The following is a 24,668-nucleotide window of genomic DNA, read 5'->3' as shown; positions in this document are numbered from 1 at the left end:
AGTTCGAGAAGGCACGGAGTAGATCCTTGTTAAATGGTGGTTGAACAAGAAACAAATGAGTGATTTTCTTTAGGCATGGAAGTCTGTTCTTAACTCCAAACAGCCCAGACAAGAATCTGCTCAATGTAGATGCTCAAAAAATGTGTGTCTCATTTCCAGGTAGGCAACACCCGGCCCCAGAAGAGCCCACCTGTCCAAGGAATTCTTCCCTATAACTGACTTGCTGTGTGGAACTTTCCCCCTTAGTGATGCCTTCCATTGGGGCTGAGACTTCCATCTCCAGAAGTTGCTGATTAAATACAAATTCTCTGGGAGGTCTTATACATTAAATAGCTGTCATCATTAATGCAGTCATGGTGAAAAGTTCATTAGGTATGTTCCAGTCTTGTTAGAAGGGAGATGCAGAGGGCAGGACTGTCCCAGGGAGAGGGAAAAAGAAAAGACCTGGATGCGATTCTGGGACAGAAGAACAGAGGAAGAAAACACAGATGAGGAAGCAGTAGATGTGGTGACATGGCAGTGACAGGAAAGAACTTGATAGTTTTGCTCTGAGAAGGCATCACCCTTGGGAACATTGGAAAGACCCAGATGGGAGATTTTCCCCCCAAGATCAGATATTCTCCAGTGAGCACACTCGGGAGCCGTGTGAGGTCTGCTCACACTAAGGCAGTGCTCAGCCTAGCGACCCACACTGTGGAGCCGGACGGAACGCGGGACCCTGTGCTGGCCAGTGCTTGACCTCGACTCTGGGGAGACCGCTTCAGCACATACAGCTGATGAGTTGGGCGTTTCACCAGATAAAGATGGCTGGCAGGAGAGCTTGTCAAAAGAAAAGCAAAATAAATATTTCCTGGTGAAATCCCTGTCTTTACAGGTATTTAAGTAAGACATGGGATTTTTCCAACAGTTGGCACTCCAAAATATTAATGAGTTAAAAATACCAGGTTTGGGAATGGTTTCATAAGGAATTAAAATTCATGACACCAGACTGCTGTGCAAAGAAAGGAGTAGATTTCCTCTCTGACTAACGTTCCACCTTACTTAGTGTATCTGTGAACCACGGTTTCCTTGACCATTGATATAGAACATATAGTGGGGGGAGGGGAAAGAGAAAAGCCGTTTGGTTATTGCAAAAGTAATAAATGTGCATTGTAGAAATTCTAGTAAGTCCAAAGAAGCGAAGAAGGAAAACGCTGCAATCTTCTTTAATACTAACGTGCATGCTTTTTCTTTTCACCAAGTTGGAGTCACAACAGTAAACACTGCTTTGAAACCTGCATTTCTTTTCTTAACAGCAAGTTGTGAACGTCGTTTTATGTCGTTAAGTAGTTTTCACTTCCTTCCTGTGAGGTGTGAGTGGCTTTATAGTCATTGATTCAGCATACTTATTAGCTGGTCACTGATAGGATGGTTAGCTTGTTCTAATGTGTTATTTGCATAAAGAATATGCAAATAACAGGGAATGTATTTGCATCTAAATCTTTGCCCACAGCCCTGATGATTTCCTTAGAATAAACTCCTAGGAGGGAAACGGTTGAGTCATTATTCAAGGTTTTAGTTGACCTGGTTTACACTGAAAGTTTAAACTATCGAGTGTTCTACAGTTCACTGCCATATTCCTTTAGAAGTTCCTTACCTGGGGAGATGGGCTAATGATTTGGAGTGGAATCAGTCGTATTTTCATGGTGTCCAGTTTAAAGTCTGTCTTATTTGTCAGAAATTTCAGATGATTGACTTAGGGTGCAGATCTTTGAATTTGGGTCTTGTTGGTTCGTTGACTTTGGGTCTGTTTCATGGGTTCATTGGTCGGTTGGTTGAGGGACACAGTGACACACCCAGGTCCCTTCAAGAATAATGGATTTGTCCCCCAGCTGCCCTGTCACTTGCCCCCTTTGGGGATGACTTCAGCTGAGAGCCACCCCGCTAAGTCCCCTCCTTCTCAAGGTACCGCCCCCATCCCAGAGCTGACCAATGTGGGGTATCAAGACCCAGCCCTTCTGCTCCAATGAGGGTCATCCTGTCTTCAGAACACCCCACGGGACCAACCAGCGAGGCTGCCAGTGGGACCACATGGTAGCCCTACTCTCCCTCTACCCGGCCTCTTTTTCTCCCCTCCCCACCCTCCCTTCCGCTTTCCTCTCCTTCCCTGGGTGTTGATCCCAGAAGAACCCCCTAATAAACCTCCTGCACAAGAAGCTCTGTCTCAGAGGATACCTGTTGGGTTTTTGGTTGGTTGGGGGGGTTATAAGAGCAGAAGTGGGGCTCAGCAGACCCTGACGGTTGATCACTGTATGTGCCACGTAATTTCTCCTCCACAGGGCCAATAGTGCCACCACGACCTCCCTCGGGATGGAAGCGCCAGGGCAGCTCAGACTCAAGGGTGAAGTCAGCCTCCGTCTTCCGACAGTTAGTCCAACATAAGAATATTGATCAAACTGTATCCTAGAGTCTTACAAGAGCAGTTTAAAATGCTGTCTTCTCAAAATGATCTTTTGAAAAACTATCTTAGAAGGCACACCCCGAGAATACCTGTATCTCAGTCTACTTTTAGATCATCTTTCCAACCGTGTCATTGAATATTGGTCGTAACAAAACCCTTCTGTCTTCATTCATCGTAAGCCAGTTTTATAGAAATACGTTAAGTTCTGATTCTCAGTCGTGCTGTGTGCCTCCCTGGTATGGCCCAATCGTGTCGCCCTAATGATTGCTAAAGAAACCAACTGTGGTTTGAGCGGAATCTAGGTCAGCCCTATAATAACGTCCCCACCATTCACTTGCATGGGAGTATAATTTCAGGAGTAGAGAGAACATCCTGCAAATGCCCGGGTAGTCAGCCGTAGAAATGTGTTGAACCAGAAAAAAAATAAAGAATTGCTGTGTAAGGAACGAGGGACACACTCTCTCAATGTATTATTTGGAGTAGATTATGTGACACACAACATTTTGAGCCACGGGGATATGGATGGGTAAGCTGCTTTGTGCGTGTCCCTACCTCTCAGTATCTGGCTCAAAGCAGGTGACTAATCTATTTTTGATGACTTACTAAATTAAGCTAGAGGCCAAAAACTCAGATGCTTTTGGGGTCGGGAGCGACAGGGCCACTGGTATTCGAAAAGCAGGGGCTTAGCCAAGGGTTCAGCTGTTGCCGAGCAGACCTCTGGGCCCGTTATTGCCACATCTTCCTTTTTTTTTTTTTTTTTTTTTAATCCCAAAGAAACCAGAAATTCTATTTCTATGTGAAACCTCCCAATGTTTAAATGTTGACAACTAATATTTTTATTTGGGGGAAGGGGGGCTGCCAGTTCACAACCAGTAAACTAACCTGGCCATTCTAGACTTGATGGAAAGGAGGCAGCTCTCACTTCTCAGATGCTCTGGTGCAAAGATGGGTGTGCAAATTTTAAGTCACTTGCCATAAACACCCCAACTTTCCTAATGAACACAGTCGGCATGGTTGTTCTTGCTTTTCATGGTGAAAAGCACGATATCCAAGTTGTGGTGATACCTTGTTTGTCCAGTGTTTAGAGTTTATTGTTTGTTAAGTATGTTTTGAATCACTGTGTTACCCGCATGGAGGCGACAGGAGATGGTTCCTCAGGCGACTTTTAAATAATCCTCAATGAAGGCGATGTCAGTGTGAAAAGACAGCATATGCAGTGGTGCTGTCGGTAACTTCCCAACAACAGACACGGAAATGGGGCCTGGGGGTGGTAATGGAAAGAGTAGGTAAGAACACGTAATACTTTTCTCTTCTCCCAAACTTGGCAAAACAACGATTTCTGAGCTGAGATCCTGAGATTGAAGACGGGGTGTGGATACAAACTCTTCGTAGCCAAGTTATTGAAAACTGAGTTTCACATCTGGTGCTAAAGATTTACAGAGTTCGGTTTGACCTCATTCTTTTCCCCTTCCTCTTTATTGACCTTCGACTCTGGTTTGGCCAGTCACTCACCTGGTATTGAGGGGGTGTCTGCGTGCCCCCAGCGCTGTGCCAGGTTCCCTGGGAGAACCTACCAGAACCAGAACAGGATCCGGGCCTGCCTCAAGGCAGCACATGTGCCCCCCAGGGTTTTAGTTGTGTCAGTTCTTCTGAGATGAGTATGGAACATAGAATGAGAGGAACAGGGCTTTTCCGTCAGCGTTCACACAACAGTGTCGAACTCATCCTTTGAATGTAAAGGGATTTACTGGGTGGGAATGAATCGGTCTGGGGTTGTGAAAGCTGTTTGTAGCTGGAATGGAAGAGAACCAGGTCCTGGTGACTGATGAACACAAAAGCAGCCTGTCACCAGCCCACCCCTGCGTGAGTGTTCTTTTCTTTAATTTAAAGTTGAGTTTTATTAGACCATAGTCTCCCCCAACATTCTGTTTCTTTAGCATTACTGTGGTTTTTTTCTTTTTTTAATAAATTTATTTTACTTATTTATTTTTGATTGCGTTGGGTCTTCGTTGCCGCATGCGGGCTTTCTCTAGTTGTGGTGACCGGGGGCTACTCTTTGTTGGTGTGGGTGGGCCTCTCATTGCAGGGGCTTCTCTTGTTGCGGAGCACAAGCTCTAGGCGCATGGGCTTCAGCAGCTGTGGCACGCGGGCTTCAGTAGTTGTGGCTCGCAGGCTCAGTAGTTGTGGCACGCGGGCTCAGTTGCTCCGCGGCATGTGGGATCTTCCCGGATCAGGGCTCAAACCCGTGTCCCCTGCATTGGCAGGCGGATTCTTAACCGTTGCGCCACCAGGGAAGCCAAGCCCCTGCACCAGTGTTCTTGTCCACATTTTTTGTCACTGCAGGATTGTGCCCTGGCTTCAGAACAGCTTCAAAGCAGAAGTGAAAATCAATCATTAAAGCAAAGTGGGTCTGGAAAGGAATAAAGAGAACAATTGAGGATGGATTATTAGGGGGCCTTTGGCCCCAGCTGGCTTTAAATAAATGTTACCTCCCTTAATCCGGGGCTGCTGGTCTTCAAGTCATTAAGTATAGTTTTGATTTGCCTATGGCTATTTCTCCATCTTAAGCATTGCAAATAGTGCATTTCCAAGAAGTGACAGAGGGGGCGGTTAACCTTCATGTACTAGGGAAAGATTGAGGTAATAAGGAAAGGGCTGGGACGGGGAGGGTGGGAGGGAGGGAGACGCAAGAGGGTAGAGATATGGGAACATATGTATTTGTATAACAGATTCACTTTGTTATAAAGCAGAAACTAACACACCATTGTAAAGCAATTATACTCCAATAAAGATGTAAATAAAATAAAATAAAATAAAAAAGTTAAAAGATAAATACATAAAAATAAATTTAAAAAAAAAGAGTTAATGGGATTTCAAGTGCACACGGAATTTAACAAACAAGATGAAATCTTGGATGAACTGTGACTTCTCTTTTAAGGTATCGATTGGAACATGCTTTCCTCCCTACTTTTCCCCAATCAGTTGGTTGTTTTATTTTACTTTATGTCATTTCTTTCTTTCTTTTTTTTTTTTTTTTGAGGGTGATTGCAGTTTTCCTTCATTTCCACCACAAGCTTTAACAGAGCATGATTGCCATTCTACTAAAACATGCGTTTAGCATTTTCACCACTGCTTCCATCATTTGTGGCACTGGTGTCAACAAGCCACTTTTTTTTTTTTTTTTTTTTTTAGCAGTACGCAGGCCTCTCACTGTTGTGGCCTCTCCCGTTGCGGAGCACAGGCTCCGGACGCGCAGGCTCAGCGGCCATGGCTCACGGGCCCAGCCGCTCCGCGGCATGTGGGATCTTCCCGGACCGGGGCACGAACCCGTGTCCCCTGCATCGTCAGGCGGACTCTCAACCACTGTGCCACCAGGGAAGCCCAATAAGCCACTTAAAAAAAAAAATTAAGTAATAGGAAGTTCCGCGTTATCTCAGAAATAGAAATTATTTGTATACTATCTTGTACTATTCTGTGTAAAGTATCAAATGATATCTCAGGCTTTTCCATTTTTTTCCCCAAAGTATCAAAAATGACCCAGGCTGAAGCTTAGTATTAATATCACTTCTTTTGTGTTATCCTACAGATTCAGAAGATTAATGGTTATTAAACATAAAGGTGATTTTCATTAAAGATGGTTTTCTCAGCTCAGATTTAGAATTCATAGGCATCACCTTCTGTAGTGGGAGACAAGGGCACTCTCTTGTCTAAGGAGTTCTGGTTAAAACCTTCCAAGTCCCACAAAAAAGGTTATCAGCTTTGTTTTACATTTTCTTTCATACAAGGCCCCTCCCTGTGGCCGAGCAGATCTTACCAGTAATAAAGCAATTCTATGAGCAGTAAATTCCCGAGCCCACATCTGGCTCTGCCCCGCTCCCCAGCCCATTCCCTGATTACCCTTCAGAGAGAACAAAAATGGAAACGCTTTTAGAAATCAGAAAGAAGAATATTTTCCTGTTCTCTTTCTTACACGTGATCGTCACAAAAAAGCAGAAAATTGGGAATTTAATCCCCCCACTGCTGAGACAATAGGCCTTCAAACATTTTTGATCATGAACCTCATGGATGAAAGATTTTTGGTACATCTGCCAATAAAAGCATTTTATTTGTAACTTCTATACAAATTCTACTCCCTACTGTGCACCTTATAAAACACACCCTAAAAAATAGGCATTTAAAAAAGACAAGTAAACATATATTAAATTGAACACGTTCTGCCCAAATGACAAAGCGCTGTCGAGACCCCAGCCATAGACCCCTAAGGAGAGTCACAAGGCCTCTGGGAGTGTCCAAGGGGTGAGGCCTCAGAGTCTGGAGCTGGTGGTGCAGTCCCGTGCCTGGACATCCTGCGAGCCACCATGCAGCAAGGACAGAGGAAGTACACCCTCGAATGTGACCAGCACCCGCTGAGCAAACTTGTACCTTTACCACCCCCTGCAATGAAAAGGAGGTCTTTGTTCAAACCAAAGGCACTGGAAACCCTCCAGTTAGGAACACGGATGGCCTTGGCCCTTTGATGGCTGGTGGCTGCTGGCTCTTTGCCCGTCTCAGATGGACCCTCCCTGGTGTAGTCCCTGAATTGCACAAGCATTTATCTGCATCTCCAGGGAGTGGCAGTGGTGCCCTCAAGCAGCTCTCACTGTAGGAGGGAGATTGCCAGGCAAGAATATAACTAGGATGCCAGGCAGACTGCACTGAGAGCTGGGGGGTGGGGGGGAGAGGTCACAGGGGTTAAAGGAGGGAGAGAACATAAAGTCCGGAGGGGTGCCTCCTGGAGACCGGATGTTTGGTGATGGGCTTTGAAGGATGAATAGAAGTTTGGCAGGCAGAGAAGAGACTAGGGAGGAGCTGGCTGACGGAACTGAGGAAAGCAGGCAGAGCTGAGGGCTGCCTAGAGGAGTCATGGGCTCCGTAGTCAGAGAAGGTCTCATGCCTTAGGGGTGCCTTGCCCCCAGCCTGTCCCTTCCCTCTTTTCTGAACCCAGACACTGGAGTGGTTCTGTTGCATAGAAGTTAGTTCATGCCTCTCCTCTGCTCAAAACCCTCTGATACCAGCATGCAAGCCAGAGACCTTCCAATGGCTCAAGGTCTCGCGTGGCCCTGCTCCCAACCACTTTCTCCACGTCCTTCCTCTACAGCCATTCTGAGCCTCCTGCTGGGCCTGGACATGCGAGGGGCCTTTGTGCCTTCTGATCCCTGGCCTGAGATGCTGTTCCGAGCATCTCACGGTTCACTCCGCCACTTCCTTCGGGTCTTGATGTACCCACCTGTCATCTTCTCAGGGACACCTTCCCTGGCTAGTCTTCCTTCCTTCCTTCCTTCCTTTTTCTTTCTTTCTTTCTCTCTCTGTCTTTCTTTCTCTCTTTCTCCTTTTCCCAGCTTTTCCTATCCCTCATCTCTGCCTTATTCCCAGCACTTACCACTATCTAAACACACTCCATGTGTGTTTAGCTCCACGAGGGCAGAGGGTTTTGTCTGTCTTCATCTCTGAACCCCCAACACCTGGAACTGTGCTTGGGTGAAAGAACAAATGGGTAGATAGATGCATGGATCGACACATGGATGAATACCAAGTGAAAATCTTCCCCTTTAACCTACAGAGCAATGGGAAGTCACTGAAATCTTTACAGTAGGAGAGGAACGCGATCAAGCTCAGCTTCGGGAAGTTTTATGTTGTGGGAATTACGCACTATTTTGGAGCAGTAAGAAACTGGCCACTTAGAAAGGTACTGTGGCTGCCTGAAATGGTGTGCAGGAGTGCCAGGTGGAGGATGCTACAGAGAAGCTAGAGACCCCTCCATTGACCAGTGGGGCACGTAGGAGAGGAAGCCATCCAGGATGCCAGAGGGACTGAGAGAATGGAGATGGGGAAGTACCAAAGGGCACTGCTGCGAGGCAAGCATAGTTCCATGGAATCTGCAGTCAGAGGATCGGGGTGAGTCCTGACTCCTCAACACAGTGAGGCCCTCTGAACCTCAGTATCCTTACCGACGAAATGGGAACTAGAAACACAACTAACATGCATCAACCACTGATTGTGTTTCAAGCACTACACTGGGCACTCTGCCTATGTCAGATTGTTCAATCTCCACCGCAGCTGGGAAGTTGATATTAACCTGGTTTCCAAGTGAGAACAAGAAGCGTCCCCTCGGGCTTCCCTGGTGGCGCAGTGGTTTAGAGTCCGCCTGCCGATGCAGGGGACATGGGTTCGTGCCCCGGTCAGGGAGGATCCCACGTGCCGTGGAGCGGCTGGGCCCGTGAGCCATGGCCGCTGAGCCTGCGCGTCCCGAGCCTGTACTCTGCAACGGGAGAGCCCACAACAGTGAGAGGCCCGCGTACCGCAAAACAAACAAACAAACAAACAAAAAAAAGAAGTGTCCCCTCAGTTAATAACACCTTTTAGACTGGGAAGTGATAAAGATGACTCAGAGGCCCCTGTGTACAGTAACTTAGGTCGGGGGAACAATGCTCCACATTATAAAAGGAAGGGTTACGAATATTAAATAACAGTGAAGCTATCCCATTATCTCAGAAGCTAAAAGCTCCATTAAAACACAAGTTTAATTGGCATTCAAGATAAACTCTCTGATACCTTTGATCTCAATCGGGTGTGCCATTTTCCCTCCCAGGAGATCTGCAGATTTCTTCTTTGCTCAGCTTTGATTTGCACAGCAAAGTCAGAACTCGGTTTCTCTCTGTGGTCGTTCTGTAGAAGGCTTCACTGGTGGCACATTCTTGGCGTAGCTGTAAACTCCTTGGGGTTTATAATGGGCGTGCTGAGGTCATCCTCACTATGCTTTAAGAGTGCTGTGATGGGAATGATGGATTTCGACATAAACCTCAATTGTTCCTCACTGAAAATAGAAACTTCTTAATGAAAATATGCTCTCACTGCTTGGAGCCACAGGAAGCAAATGCAGGTTGAAGAGATTCATTTAAGATTTTTAATGGTGCGAATGGAAGAAATGCAAAACATCTAAAGCTTTCAGCGGACTCAAGCATTTCATTTCTTCTCTAACTTCTGGTTTCTGTTTTACTTTTTTTTTTTTTTTTTGCGGTACGCGGGCCTCTCATTGCTGTGGCCTCTCCCGTTGCGGAGCACAGGCTCCGGACGCGCAGGCTCAGCGGCCATGGCTCACGGGCCCAGCGGCTCCGCGGCATGTGGGATCTTCCCGGACCGGGGCACGAACCCGCGTCCCCCGCATCGGCAGGCGGACTCCCAACCACCGCGCCACCAGGGAAGCCCCTGTTTTACTATTTTAAGTGCAATTTTTAGTATGCTTTTCAAGAGTTCTAATGAGACGTTGCTGTGGGCCCTGCTTTCTTCAAATCACTTACATCCAACTTGCAAACAAGAATCAAAAAAGTACTTGCCTTTCAAACCACAAGGGATAGACAAATACCATAGGACGTTTAGAAGTGCAAGTTCACATCTAATAGACATGCAGTCGAAGAGTGGACATTCCTAGCAAGAACTGTCAGGTGAGCCGATAAAAGGAAGGCCCTCTGGGTTCAGGGACAGGTGTCTGTCCCCTTGGCCAGCCGGGGCTTTGCAGCACCACGAAGGGTCCATGCTCCGTACCTCTCACTCTGTGGGAAGCCTGTGTTATTGGACCCTAGGTGCCATCTCTCTCAGGTACACTTTGTGACCCGGTGGTTTTTGCCAGCTTCCAATCCAGCCTCCCTACAGTCGGCCACAACTTTGAGCCCCTATCTCTGATCTAGAAATGGAAGCACTCAAGTTCCCTAAATATGATTCAGATAGAGCTTACCATCAATTCAAAGGCATGTACAGAATTACATGTTTTGGGAGGCTTTCTGGACAGCCTAATGAAAGATCTATCATTTATTTCTAGGAGCAAAGACAGTTGAACCATCTTCAAATACCTCACTATTCCTTTTTTTTTTTTTTTTTTAGTACCATCTGTATTAATGAAACCACAATTGTAAATCTGGGTGAGTTCAGTGCTGTTGTCTCAGATGAACAGAAATGTTCCAGATTTGCGCACATGACTGAGTTGGAGCTTCATGTCATGCGTTTTAATAGGATGAGGAGGAGATGGTGAAATTAACCTCCTCTTCCTCCTCTGATCTCCTTTTAACCCTTATTCGCCAAGGTGGACTCCAGGAGAAAGAGAAAAGGAGGGACAGCCGCTCCGGAGGAGTGGAATGCACTTCTGTGCCTTCTACCTCCCGTGCCTTTCCCCTTGGCCTCCCATACCCCCACTGCCACCCCCAGGCCACCACCAAAGCCTGCATGTGCCTCCAGGGTACGCTGCAAGCTGTGCACCGAAATGCAGCCAATCCCAGGGCACAGTTCCCGGAACCAAGCGCCACCCAATGGACCGTTTCCTCTTGGCGTTTGATGCATGCCATGCTATCTCACAGCGTTCGAAACTCTTCTAGAACACATGCACTTAGATGTCTTGGGTTGGCAGTTACGGGTAATTTGGCAAAGCAAACACCATAACTGGTCTCTTGCACAACCCTACAGCTGGCAGCAGGGCACCATCCGTGGAGATTAAGCGGTGCTCACTCATGCAAGAAGACTTCGCATTTCCTTTTATGGAGGGATAAATGCTCTGGTTTGTTCTTTCCCACTGCATATATTCTTTTTATTATTGGCTGACTTTAATGATTCTTTGTAGTTAATTTTTAAATGTGAATAGCAGGATTCCACTTAACTTTTGGAAGCTTAAGAGGTGTCCGCCTCTAGACTAGAGAATGTTTTTATAAATAATGAGACAGCATTTAGGTGATAATGAGTAGGAAGGACCTAGGACTCACACTGCCATAGGGACCTAAACTAGCAAAGTACTTGGAAGTTCAAAGACTTGCAGCCTTTTAATGGGATTAACAAATACATACGACTATATATAAGAGAGAGAACCAACAAGGACCTACTGTTTAGCACAGGGAACTACACTCAGTATCTTGTAATAGCCAATAAGGGAAAAGAATCTGAAAAAGAATAGATATAGATATGTAGAACTGAATCACTTTGCTGTACACCTGAAACTAACACAACATTGTAAATCAACTATACTTCAATTTAAAAAGTAAAAAGTTGCAGAAGAAGAGTTGCAGCCTTTTCAAAGAACGGGCCTCCTGACACCCAGTGTGCTCCTCCAAGACCAGACATCTTACCTGAAAAAAGGCCAACTGAACTAACTTTTCAATTGTAGTGTACATTCTTCCTATTTCTTCTTCCTTTCCTAATTAAAGTAAAAACAAAAACCTTCAGTCTATGAGTCTCTAAGCAGACAACCTCTGAATGTTTCTTTTCTCAACTTCATAGGCTAGATCCTCTAAAATATTTTTGTATTTTTTCCCGAATTTAGCAGCTGTTAGAAAATGATCAACGTGCTGCATATTCCTGGTTCTCAAATTACAATAATAAAGTTTTCCAATGAAAATCCTAGGATCTCTTCTCACATTCTCATTGTGGAATACAAGTGGGAATTAGGACATTCCTCCAATAAAGTTTAATCAGAAAAAAAAAAAAAGGCCATATTTCAAAATGAAGTCCACTTTTTCTTTAAAAGCAGAGTTCATTGACCAAGACTGATTTCAAAATGTTTTCTCTAATACCCCAGCATCTGAAACTTTGATTTAAGTGTTCAGGAAATTACAGGGATCAAACAACTTGCCAAGACTTCGGTTTCCAGGTTTCTCCAAGCCTTGAGAGTTCCCTGGAGGCTAATTACTGTTTACTGCTGTAGACCTTCCTCCTGTTCCTCTGTCACATTTTCCATCTTAAGAAGGGTCGTCCCATTCAGCCGAGGAGCCTGGTGACTGAGTGGCTGAATGGAATTACTACCAGTGGAAACTATGCTGCAAGAGGGGTAGATAAAGCAGCTGCACAGCAAACCTCGGCAGTTTTTTCCATCCTCCCCAAGCAAAGTTAATTAGCATAGGGAAAATGACTAAGGTGTTGACGTCACCTCTTTCCAGTAGAAACTTACACTCTGTCTCTGCCTGCCTGCGAGCAAGTAGGACTTGACTCAGGAATTTGGTGTCCAAACAGGATGCTCTGGAAGCGGTGCTTTTTTTTCCCGGTGGGGGCTGGACCTCGGTGCTTTATAAGTGAGGGCTCGAGAAAGAACCTACAGCCTCTGGTAAAGGAACCTTACTTGGGGCTTGACCGCGGGAATTGTAGCTTTCTCTGTAAGAAAGCAAGATGCACTTTAGAAACTTTAACTACAGTTTTAGCTCCCTGATTGCCTGTGTGGCAAACAGTGAGATCTTCAGCGAAAGTGAAACCAGGGTAAGGCTTCTGATATAATGTGATTTTTGAGAGTTTTCAAACTATTATGTTAATTGGGACTATTAGCTGAAATACTTGGTGGGGTATGAGGCTGTCTTGTGGGTTTGGGGGTTTTGAAATACATCCAGAATGCTTTGAGCCTTAAAAATCAAAAGGTGCTGCCTGAGGAATTAACTGTGAAGGAATTTTTAAAGCTCTCAATATTTAAAAGCATCTGTGTCCCTTGACCAGTTAGTAAGGGAAGGTTTGGCGTGGTGATTTTTCATTCTGTGTGGGTTGTATCAATAAGTAAACTTTTGGAGGGAGGACTTTTCTGACAGTGAACAGAATGTTTCACTTTGACATTTAGAGTTCAGGATACATTGATTTTTCTCTCAGGAAATCAGTACTGGAAAGATATTTGAATGTCTGCAGGAATTACAAGGGCCTGTCTTCAAGTCTCCAGATTTCTCTAGCTGGAGAAAATGCAGCCATAGCAAATAAATAATAAAACTGGATACATAACTTAAGTGTGGGATGAGTATACCTCCTGGGAAGCAGCTCTCATTGATGGTTATTAATATAATTAGTAATTTTAATTACTATGCTTTTCTTCTTCATTTGATTAAAATGTAAGATTTTCATCAGTAGCTACGAAGCTATCTAATTGATCTCTAACAATATTATATGTGAATGAATTCTGTATGTTCTGTTTGGGGGGCGGTGATCACGTTATACCTTTATACCCAAAGCCCTACTGAGACATCAGAAGGTTTCTTTTTTTTTTTCTGATCAAATTTAACTCCATAACTGTGTACAATGCTTGCGAGCCGGGACTGTAGTTTTTGAACTAGATATTACAGCATGTTCTGCGTGTAAAAGTACTACAAAGTCTATGTATTTAATGTTAGCCTTATATGAGTAAAATCACTGATTTACTTAATTAAGTAGAGATGCCATCCAATAACTATAATTACTAGGTATTGGTTATTGGAACAAATAAGATTATTTTATAAGAGAATACTAATAATATAATAGCAATATGAAATTAACAAGATAGTGTGGGTTCTCTTGGGTTCTGGTCCTAAGCCCTGACTTGTATTCTAAAAATATTCAGCCAAGTTATCTCTCTTAAATTATGAATGATAACTTTAAAGCTAAGCAGTTGGTCACAGTGCCTATGGATGAGGCCGTGTGGAATTCCAGATCTGCGCAGACACCCTTACGCCCCAGACTTGCCCCGTTCTCGGGAGGGGTGGAGAACAAGCCACGTGCAGCCAGATGAAATCGCAGCTGAAACGTCTGCTGTGCATTCTTTCTCATTCTTTGCCTCTGCAACACCCCTCGTGGGAAAGTCACAGACATTTCCATCAACTAAAGAGAAGCCGGCGAATTCGAAGAGAGGACGGTTGTGAGCTGTTCCCACTCCCCCTGAGCCACCTGCCCGGTGGAGACACCAGCCAGCAGGGAATGCAGGACCTGCCCACAGCCCTGCCCTGTGGACCAGGCACTGACCGACAGGAGGGTCCCTCCCCTCCCCCGCTTTCTAGCCATGAATATCCTCGAAGATGTTCTCCCTTCTTGTTGGGAATCCTCTCTCCCCTCTGCAGAAGCACCGTGCTCTGCATAGGTCTCCACGGTACTTGTGGGCTCCAGGGCCTCCCCTTCTCACCAGTCACCTGGGTGGAGGGCATGCTGCCCCATCTGGGCTCTCACCGTCTGCCATCCCACCCCCATCTGCCTCTCACCATCCTCACAGTTTAGTCTGAAAAAAGATTCAGAAAGTTCGGTGACTAAAAGTCCCTGCATAATCTTCCTGGAAGTTTCAAGACTGTCCATCACCTCCCTCTCTGGTCAGAAAGGTTTCAGTGGCCTCCCAGGTCCCCCCAAGGGCACCCGCACCCAGGACCCCGCCGGGGGTCGCTCCCTAGAGCTTTTCCCAGGAGCTGATGAACGCTCTCGTGAATCTAGGCTTTTCGTCCTTGAACTTGGGCATTTCAGTTCTAAGAGCTCATGCTGTTTCATACTGTTCACTAGCTCTTTCAACACTAGAGCTAGATCTGTACATATATTAAAGCCAGCGTGCAGAAATGGGTTCATTGGCAGAATGTTAATTTTTGAAACCACTACTATTTTAGAGAGTTAAAACGTAACAGATTGAATGGGAAAATAATAATGGGAATTTTTTAAAAACTGCTTCCTTTACATTAAGAAATGCAAGCCTTTTCATTAACTTCATTGGTTACCAATTCAATAATAATGTTTGTTTTTTTTTTTTTGAAATTAGCTCCAGTGCTTTTAAGTTCCAAAGCAATATCTGATGGACAAAGCAATGCCCTGAGCTGAGTGGTGGGATTGGAGCTCACTAGACTGGGGGAGGTCACAGGACAATAGGGTCTGGCAGGCCAGAAGGGTGACAAATGACCAAATGAAAATGTTCCTTCTACTTTTAAAAAGAATGTTTCCGTGACTGTAAGAAGTGTTGAAGTATTGTTCAGCTGATTAAATGAATTTAGTAAATCGTACATTCTTGCTTTTGTATAAAATCACGTATATTAAAAGGGCAGAATCTCCCCAGAGGAGAAAGGTGGGTTCTCTGTCTTCTCTAAGAAAAAAGTTGGAAGTTCTTGACATGATTAATAATTTGGTTCCTCCATAAGAAATGTAATGAAGTCATCCAGTCAAAGGTCATATGCAGGTAAATTTCAACTCCTTTTATTTTTATTTTTCAGGCCAAATTTGAATCCCTCTTTAGGACATATGACAAAGATATCACCTTTCAGTATTTTAAGAGCTTCAAACGAGTCAGAATAAACTTCAGCAACCCATTATCTGCAGCGGATGCCAGACTCCAGCTACATAAGACGGAATTTCTTGGAAAGGAAATGAAATTATATTTTGCTCAGGTGAATCGAGTTCATTGATACCCATCCTTCTCCCTCCTCCCTCCCACCCTTAAAAGTAGCTTAGACATCCATTACGTATAGGTTGATTTAAAACTCCAAGAAATCATCTTGAGAAGGGCAAAAGTCATACTCGAAATTTTTCATGTCACCTATTTTAAGAAGACATCGGGGTGTATTTGAAAGTGCCCTCAGAGATGACCTTACGGGTTGAGTGATGAGGGGAGAAAGAGAGCCTTTCCTGACTCAGGAAGGTGGAGGACCGCAGGGTCGTGGGCGTGGCTACCCTTGACCCCACCCCGGGCCAGAGCGGTTCGTCTCTGCGCTGGGTCCCCGCAGCCCGCTCACTCCTGGAGAGCTGGTATCTGCAAGCCGGTCCTGCGCATCAGCACGGGGCTGCCAGACCCGGCCTGCAAGGAAAACAATGGGTTCACCAGGCAGGTAGCAAATGCTAAGAAATACTTCTGTAAGCGGGGGTCCTGGCCCCAGGGCATTCCCGGGAGCTGTGCGGCGGGTTTGCTGTTTCTCCTGCCTCACCCTTCCTGCCTCCCCCAGCAACTGCCTTCTAGGCAGCTCACAAAGTTCCATTTGGTGATGTTACCGGAGTCTAACATCTTGGCAGGGGGAGGGGCAGGGGCTCTTCGGACGCTGCTCCCTGGTGAAAGAGACCCCCATTGGGGCCCTGAGTTCCCTTTGCCAGTACGGGAGCAGATCCTGTAGAGGGGCTTCCTGACCTTGCGCGAAGGTGAACTTGCCCTTCCAGGGTAAATGAGAGCCGGGATGCCCTGCCCCCTGGTGGTAAGTGCGAGGCGCAGGCTTCAACCTTGGATCCTTAGCAAATTCCCTTCTACGTTTGGTGGGGTTCCATATAAGTAATTACTTGGTCTCTCCACGACTTTTTCTGGTTTATTAAAGTAAATGCATGTTCATTGTGATTTTTCTGGCGGGGGGGGAGGATACTAAAGAAAATCCAAACTGGTAGCATTTTGATGTAAGATCTCTCCAAACAGCCCTCTAACCACTGGTATAATTTTTAAGCCCAAACTAGGATCTTGGTCATTGTTCCTTATCATTATTGTTTTAAATATGTATCCTGGAAGGTAGATGTATTTTTCCTTCCTCACTTTTGGCATCTGATTCAGAGCCCCAGAGGGAAGGAAGCCTGAGAGCGTGGTGGGCGGGAGTCCTGGGTCATCTTAGAGATGTCGCTTAGCCTTTGGAGCTTCTGTGATATGATGTGATGCCACCGTAATATAAGGATCTGGAAGCAGTTGATGCTGAGATCCCTCTTGACCTCAGGGACAGTGCTTTACTTTTCCCATGTTTACTAAAATTATCTCTGTATATTTTCAATCAGTCTAATTCAAGCGTAATTACTTGCAGTCCCAGTGCCTGTGAGTCCCTGTCCTGCGAGGGGCCTCTAATCATGTTTGCACCATAATCCAAGTTCCCTTCCCCGCCCTTAGAAACCGTACTGCGATTCATCCTTGGGCTGCACCTGTTCAGCTGTCTGGACATGGGTTTGTCCTTCACACCTGTCTTCCGTAGGCTGCCATTAAGTGCGATTGCTGCTTCAGTTCTTCCCCCGAGGAACACCCACCTGCATTTATCTCTCTCCTCAGACTTTACACATAGGAAGTTCACACCTGGCTCCACCAAACCCAGACAAGCAGTTTCTGATCTCTCCTCCTGCCTCGCCGCCGGTCGGTTGGAAACAAGTGGAAGACGCTACTCCCGTCATAAATTATGACCTTTTATATGCTATCTCCAAGCTGGGGCCAGGTAAGCAGTGCCCTCCGGTGGAGAGGGGGCAAGGAGACGTGGAGAGATTGTGGTCAAGGCAGAGACACGCCTGCAGCAGGAGTGGCCACGACCCCATTGCTCTTTCCACTTCTCACGTGATCAGTGCCAGTGTGTGTTGTGAATTGTCTCCTATTTGCTTTCTTCTGAATCGAAGTAACCCATGCCCTGGGGTGGGAGCGTGCACGCCTGCCTCTTACTTCATCCATTAGGAAAGCATGCAAGCTGGTCCAGGGGACCAAGTACCATGACCCCTCTGGGCCTCATCACGTGAATCCATCCCCTCACCCACTGAGCACAGCTGGTGTGAGGGACTCAAGACCCGGCCTCACGTCCTGTTGCTCCAAGTGGGGATGAGTGATTGGATTTTGGAAAGGGAAAACAGGCTTTCCCCACTTTTAGACATTTCATTTTTAGTCAAGGTAATTTCATCTATTGATCTGCTTCTCCCCTGACCTTTTGAATGTGTGAGGGAACAGAGACCCATAGATCGTAGTGGAGAAAGAGCCCCAGTCACGAAGCCCAATAGGGAGGGGTGCTCCCCTAGTGAGCTTGCCAGGGAAGAAGAGGTTCCGGTCCTCAGAAGGAACGAAGGTGTGAGCATTTAGGAAGAAAGGTACTCTGGCCTCAGGCTTCTCATCCAGAAAATGGGTATTACCGGGTGGAGTAGTACACGAGATCATCGTGTGAAAAGCACCTCATACAGTGCCTAGCTTACGAGCAGCGCTCACAACATGTGTTCTGGAAACGGTACAATGTTGGAGGTTCCTGTCCTACCTGATAGGGTTTGGATGAGCTGGCAGGTGCAAGCGGGGTTCTTGGGGGTAAAGAGGTTTGAGCCCCCCTTCTGCCTTATTCGTGGAGCAAGTGCAATAAATGCTGAGGCCATCAGCTTTCTCCTTGACCAGCAATCTGGTGTTCCTCTGAGGGGAAGGTTTTATTTTCTTGGACCATTAGCGGTTTCACATGGAAAAGATGACATCTCTGTAAACATCGCTCTGACGGAAATCCCCCCTGTGGTAGAAAGCAAGAATCACATTACTTACTGCTCATCGTGGCATGAAGGTCAAGATGGAAGTGGCCAGCGCTCCTCCTGGCAGCTCCAGGTCAAGGTGTATTATTAGGTAGCAGAGGGCTGAAACCTCCCGGGATGTTAGAGAAGGGAGGAAGGGGACGTCCACCTGGGGAGAGGCGTCAAACTGCTCCAGAGGCAGGGAGTGATGCTAGCGAGCATTCTTCGCCCTCTAGAACCTACCACTTCTTTACAGACGGCTTGTTTGAGAAACCCTTCTGGAAAGTAGCCATAAGATCAATTTGCCCTTCGCTTACTTAGGGCTCGTGAGCTTGAATAGTCTTTCAAAAGTTGAAAGATTGCAAAGATTTTGCAAATATGATCCTGTCCCCATGCCTTCTGGATTGCGACTCCCCAGCAGGTAGGTAGGGATTTGTAAAGGGGATCGTGACCCACAGTTTGAGTGATCTCTCTGGCCCTCCACCTTAGTTGCCCCCAACGCCGAGAATTTCCCCCTTTCAGCCGCAGTTACAATAGCATTCCAGTCTCACGCGTGGGGTAGGGAAGAGGCAACACCTTTTTTATGAGTAAAAGCGTCTTGACTGAACCTGATAAAGTGCAGGCTGACGGAGAACAGCAGGACACTCCTGGTTCAAGGGGTTGATAGTTGTGTGAAAAAGGATATGGTGTGGTCAAAAATGTCTTCAGAGCACCTGTTTCAACCAGCACACCTGTGCAGGGCCCCCCCGTGCTTCCTGTCCCTATCGTGGGCTCAAGAGGTCCTTTCCTAACACCGTTATTCACGCACCGTCTTTTCCTGAACAGGTGCTCCTTGCGCCACACCGGGGAAGTCCTCTGGGTAGCTTAGAGGGCCTGGTGAACATGCTAAGTGTAATTAAGAAATACACTCCTTCCATACCTTCCATATGCCTGGACTCAGAGTGTTTGATTGAAAGCTGAGTCATTTACGGTGGCGAGATATAGAATGAGCCACCAAAGAGGCACCAGTCCAGAGTGTGGCTGCCTGTGGCCCTCAGTCCCCATTGGATGCCCACAGAAGCCTGGCCGAGCTGACCTCTACGTGCGTATCCGTTTGCTCTTTTGCTTTGACCCTCGGGTCCTTGCCTGAGTTACCCTGCAATTGTTTTCTTTCCCTAGGGGAAAAGTATGAATTGCATGCAGCGACCGACACCACTCCCAGTGTGGTGGTCCACGTGTGTGAGAGCGACCAGGAGAACGAGGAAGAAGACGAGGTGGAAAGAATGAAGAGACCCAAACCCAAAATTATCCAGACCAGGAGGCCGGAGTACTCGCCCGTCCACTTAAGCTGAACTGGCACCCGGACGAAGTGTTCTGAGTCATACTCACGAGAAGGAATCTTTTACTGTGGAAGCGGCCCAGTCACAACTTCGGAGATGGCAGCCTGTGATTGCTGTGGCAGAAATTCCATGTTGCTCAGAAGAGAATCGAGGCTTTGTCTTCTGGTTCTAACGCTGCGTATCAGTCAATGTCCATGGCTCCTGGGAATGTCCTGAGCCAATCACTGAGTTTGGGGTGATCGCACAAGGACTTCTGGGAACGTCTCGAGAAAACCAATAACGATAGTGTTTTGTACTCGTTGTTTTCTGGTAGGTTCTGTTTTTGCCAGGGGTAGATTGATCAGTGGGTCCAGGGAGAGCCTTCTGTTTCTAACCAGCCTACAAGGTAGACTCTCTCTCCCAGTAGGAAAAGGCACCACGTGAAGCCATAAGGTGTCTGGTGCAGAAAGGCTGCGAAGACAGCAATGCAATGTGGAAATTGTAGTGTCTCATTTTTCCCCCTCACGTTCTAATGTTTGTGCATGTGTATTACTGATTTTCAGAACTAACCTTTGGTCGTATATAGAGTTATGCCATTGTTGTTTTACATCTTTGGGGAAGATAGGAAAGCATTTGCAAAATCTGTCACCTTTCCAGATTCAATGACTGTCTTTGCAACAGCACACACAGGGGGAATTCTACCGGTAATACACCCACTCAGCATCCTATTTGATGCCACCTAGAGCTTGTGCTTTTGCAAAAGAAGTCGATCTGAAATTCCTACGTAGCGTTTCGCTTATAAAACTCAGAAAATTGCAGTTTCACTGCCAACTTTTAGTGGGTGAGAAATTTTAGTGTAGATGTTTTAGGTCAGACAATAAATGGGTTTCATTTATTTCTTTTACGTGGTGGTTTATATATATGAACCATAGCCAAAACCCTTTTTTGGGGGGAACTTTCAGTTGAGATCATTGATTTTTTTTTTAACCCCACTGAAACGTCAAGATAAACTTGTAAATAAAGCTGATAGCATATATTCATACCTGTTGTGCCCTTGGGTGAGAAATACGGCCGTGGAAGACTAGTGTAAGATGTATTAACCTCCCTGTGAATCGTATGTTATAGAAAATGCCTTTCAGCTATTTGACAGGACCTGAATTCAAAGCATGTGAAGTGGACAGTAGATGCGTGGTGGTATGAGAAGGATGCAGTGCCTTTCCCCATTCATTCCTGACGGAATTGTCACACTAGGTTAAATGTTTGTAATTTTTTTCTAGTTGTCACGTGTGTGTCTGGTCAATAGGTATTCTATTTTGGCCTTACAATACCATAACAAGGTTTGTCCTTTTGAAATACCTAATGCCAAGTAACAATGCATGCTTTGGAAATGTGGAAGATGGTTTTCTTTAAGAAGCAAAGGTAGATGGCTGTTCATATCAAGACATTGACTGAATGTTCTCAAAACCCTGTTTACAGTACTTGGTGGGGGGTCGGGGCAGATGAGGGAGAGACCATTGCATAGCTGTTCAAGTGTCCCTAGTTAAGTGCTTTTAAACTGGAGAGGCTAACCTCAAGATATTTTTTTTAACTGCATTCTATAATAAATCAACACAATATGCTCTTTACGGAAAAGTTACCTGTTTGTCATTTTATTTCTAATTGTCAACCTGCGCACCCTTTGAATTCTGCAGTCTCAGAAGGACGCATCCCTTCATCAGTTTGCGTTTGGAAACTCCCAGATCCTTGCTGTGATTCACAGAGGGTCAACCACACTGATGCTGCATCACCTAGGAAAGGGGAAAATGGAGAAAACTGAAATCAGAAGTCTGAGTCTTTCCTTTGTCCAGGGAGAGGATACTCTGATGAAACCCCTTTTCGCCAGCAGATCCACTAAACGACAATCTCTCTGATTGTTCATTTAAGGAGTTTTCTTTCCTGTTAGAAAAGATGCCCATGGAAGATTCTAAGTTACAAAGGCCAGTTACGTTCAGAAAATCTGTCTGTAAGCCTCCTCTTTGAATCTCACCTGGAATTCTTATTACAAATAGTGGTGAACTCCTGGCCAGCCCCCAAAGGCCTAAACAACCCCATGTTTATTTGCCGAACTAGAGCAAATGGTGTTAATCTTCATCGAGATAATCATCAGGCATTTTTCCGTGAAAATTCACTGGCTCGTCTGTTTTCCTTGTACAAGCAGCCTCTTTCTGTCATTCCCCAACAGCATTTGCATATTTTAAATTCATACACGTTTGAGGTTTAAACATGTTGGAAAATCCACATTTCCACCACATTTCCAACAATCTGATTGTTGAGGAGATTCACTAATTAACCACGGGGGTGGGGGGAAGGGCTGTTATTTGTCATCACGTTGAATAACTAGGAGCCCCTGCAGAGCAGAACTGAATTGGGAAGTGCGCTGGTCCAGGATCCTGTTTCATAAATAACCCTGGAGGGAGTTCCCTGGCGGCCTAGTGGTTAGGATTCCGGGCTTTCACTGCCGGGGCCCAGGTTCGATCCCTGGTGGGGGAACTGAGATCCCACAAGCCATGTGATGTGGCAAAACAAAACATAACATTAATAACCCTGGAATAAAGTCGAATTGTGTTGTCAGTTAATGCAGATTTCCAACAGTTCCCCTTACACAACTGGGGAAATACAGGTGGCTGGTCCCACTGCCCGGGAAGCCGTCAGACCCTAGAGTAGAAATCACAAGTCAACAAACAGCCTCACTCCTGATGGACGATGACTGATGAGTGGTTCTGTGGCAGGTACAGCCTCACCTGAAATTCCAAAGCCAATAATGCTCACAGTCTGGTTACCTGGCAGACGATTACGAAGGGCCCCAAATCACTCACGTGCCCAGGACTGAAGCATCTCGCTAGCCCTGCTAGCAAGAGGGCTCAGTAAAATGCAAAACGACAGGCACAGACAGGCAGAATCACACGGACGCATCCTTTGCCATTGATTGGATGTGTTCCTTAAAGAGATTTTCGTAGACTATATTTCTCATCTGATGATAAGTAGCTTGGAGCCATCCATCCAAGAAAAGAAAATCAGCCCCTCAATGTATGCTACATCCAAGCAAAGGGAGGTAAATGATGAGAGAACTATAACATTTCGTGCGGCTATTAATACTCGGGCTATAAACATTGACTTGCAGTTAGCAAGCATTTAGGATTTTTCATGTCCAGAATCTTGTGAGAATTAGTGCCTGCAGGAGATGTGGGTTTTTGGAGAGCTTTAATTTTAGGTGAAATTGTACAGAACTCACTACCAACTAAATAGATTTTCTCAAATGTCCATTGCAAAGGATTAAATATACTATACAGGCATGTTATGACCAAAAGTGCATCGGCAGTTGGGGTACGTCATATTTTACAGCATTTAAAGAATCCTGTGGAATATTTGCATTAAGTGCCTATCAAGTAAAGTTCATCTAAAGGTCAACAATTCAGATGGAAATTACATAAAGAATTTACCTTAAAATTATCTGAGAAGAAGTTAGGATATAATAAGAAATACATGTTTTTCTTCTCCAAGTCTCGTGTCTTCTGATTCTAAAGTAGGACATGTAGGGAATTTTTTTTCAAGTATGCCGCCACGCTTGGCAATCTCTAATTCACATCTGAAATTCTCACTCTCGTGACTCACCAAAAGTTACACGGCAATCAGGTAGATGGATTTTATTCTCACATATCTCATTTTCTTCAGCACTCCCTCCCGCTGTTCGTGAAAGGTCATTTTAATCATGACTACGTTTATGAAAGCCAGAGAAGATTATTTGGAAGTGACTGAGATGCGGTGCCTGCATGCACCGTTTCTCCTTCTTTCAAGATTCTGATTAGGGATCCGATGACCATTCTATACAGCGAATGACAGCCAAGCCGCTCACAGCTTACTGTAGCCCCTGCTCACAGGTGTATCTTGCAAGGCTATCAAGAACGCCCCTCCTGGCTGACATGCATATTCTGGTCATGTGGAATTTGCAGTGTTTCTAACTCACTCTGTTCTGTCTTCCCTGTGCTCCACTGAGATGTTCCTTAAAACATCCCACTGCCCCAGCCCCGCCTGGGCGAACTCCACGATGATGTGTATACCATGAGAAACGTCCCATGTCTGCCCTACTCACCTCTGTCTGAATCACTAGCAGCTACCACGGTGCCCAGCCTGCAGTGCTCAATAAATGTTCCTGAAATAATTAGCCGACTCATTGATATTTGTCCTACGTCTCCACCATTAATGTCACTTCCCCTGAGAATCCCTCCCAGCTACTCCTGCTATGTCACCCATTGTGTCCCATACTTCCCTGTTGTAGTATGCATTGCCTTTTTAGCATAATTGTTAAATTGTCTGTCTTCGCTGTTAGAACATAAATCAAGTGGAGATGGGATTCCCGGTGGCCTTTGGCTCAGAGCAGACATTCAAAAGAAGTTGGATGGATGGACAGGTGGGTGGGTGAATTGGTAGATGAATGGAATGGATGGATGGAAGGATGGACGAATAGGTGGGTGGTGAATGGATGGACGAATGGATGGATGGATGGATGTGTGGGCAAATGGGTGGATGGATGGATAGATGGATGGATGGATGGATAGGTGTGTGTGTGGGGGATGGATGATGGATGCAGATTTCAGAGGATGAAGAGTGAAAAGGTCACTGAGAAAAAATAGAAAAATAATAAGGCATGTTTCTCTCTTCTTAGTCAGTAGAGCCAATAATCAGCTCAGTGCTTTAATTCAACAAAATGCCAGGCTGCTAGAGCAACAAGAATGAAAGAAGGGCTTCCCTGGTGGCGCAGTGGTTGAGAGTCCGCCTGCCGATGCAGGGGACATGGCTTTGTGCCCCGGTCCAGGAGGATCCCACATGCCGCGGAGCGGCTGGGCCCGTGAGCCATGGCCGCTGAGCCTGCGCGTCCGGAGCCTGTGCTCCGCAACGGGAGAGGCCACAGCAGTGAGAGGCCCGCGTACGGC

The 24,668-nt window shown here is 45.8% G+C and overlaps 1 protein-coding gene across 2 annotated transcripts in view; it reads left to right on the top strand.

The window, feature by feature from the left end:
- The window catches only part of RCAN1 (regulator of calcineurin 1), a 95,701-nt gene extending 74,378 nt beyond the window's left edge, over nucleotides 1-21,323 (top strand). The window contains exons 1-4 of one of the 2 annotated variants that reach the window (XM_065875732.1): nucleotides 12,495-12,706; nucleotides 15,418-15,591; nucleotides 17,211-17,370; nucleotides 19,559-21,323. In XM_065875732.1, coding sequence (XP_065731804.1) covers nucleotides 12,620-12,706; nucleotides 15,418-15,591; nucleotides 17,211-17,370; nucleotides 19,559-19,731 — 594 coding nt within the window. In that variant the 5' untranslated portion in view covers nucleotides 12,495-12,619 and the 3' untranslated portion in view covers nucleotides 19,732-21,323. Of the gene's footprint in view, nucleotides 1-12,494; nucleotides 12,707-15,417; nucleotides 15,592-17,210; nucleotides 17,371-19,558 lie in introns of those variants that run through there. The other variant, XM_065875731.1, reaches the window with a different exon arrangement.
- The last annotated feature ends 3,345 nt before the right edge of the window (nucleotides 21,324-24,668 follow it).

The sequence above is a fragment of the Phocoena phocoena genome, chromosome 4 (assembly GCF_963924675.1).
Source record: "Phocoena phocoena chromosome 4, mPhoPho1.1, whole genome shotgun sequence".
Lineage (NCBI taxonomy): Eukaryota > Metazoa > Chordata > Mammalia > Artiodactyla > Phocoenidae > Phocoena > Phocoena phocoena.
Note: the sequence above shows the minus strand (reverse complement) of the source record. Positions and strands in the feature narration are given on the sequence as shown.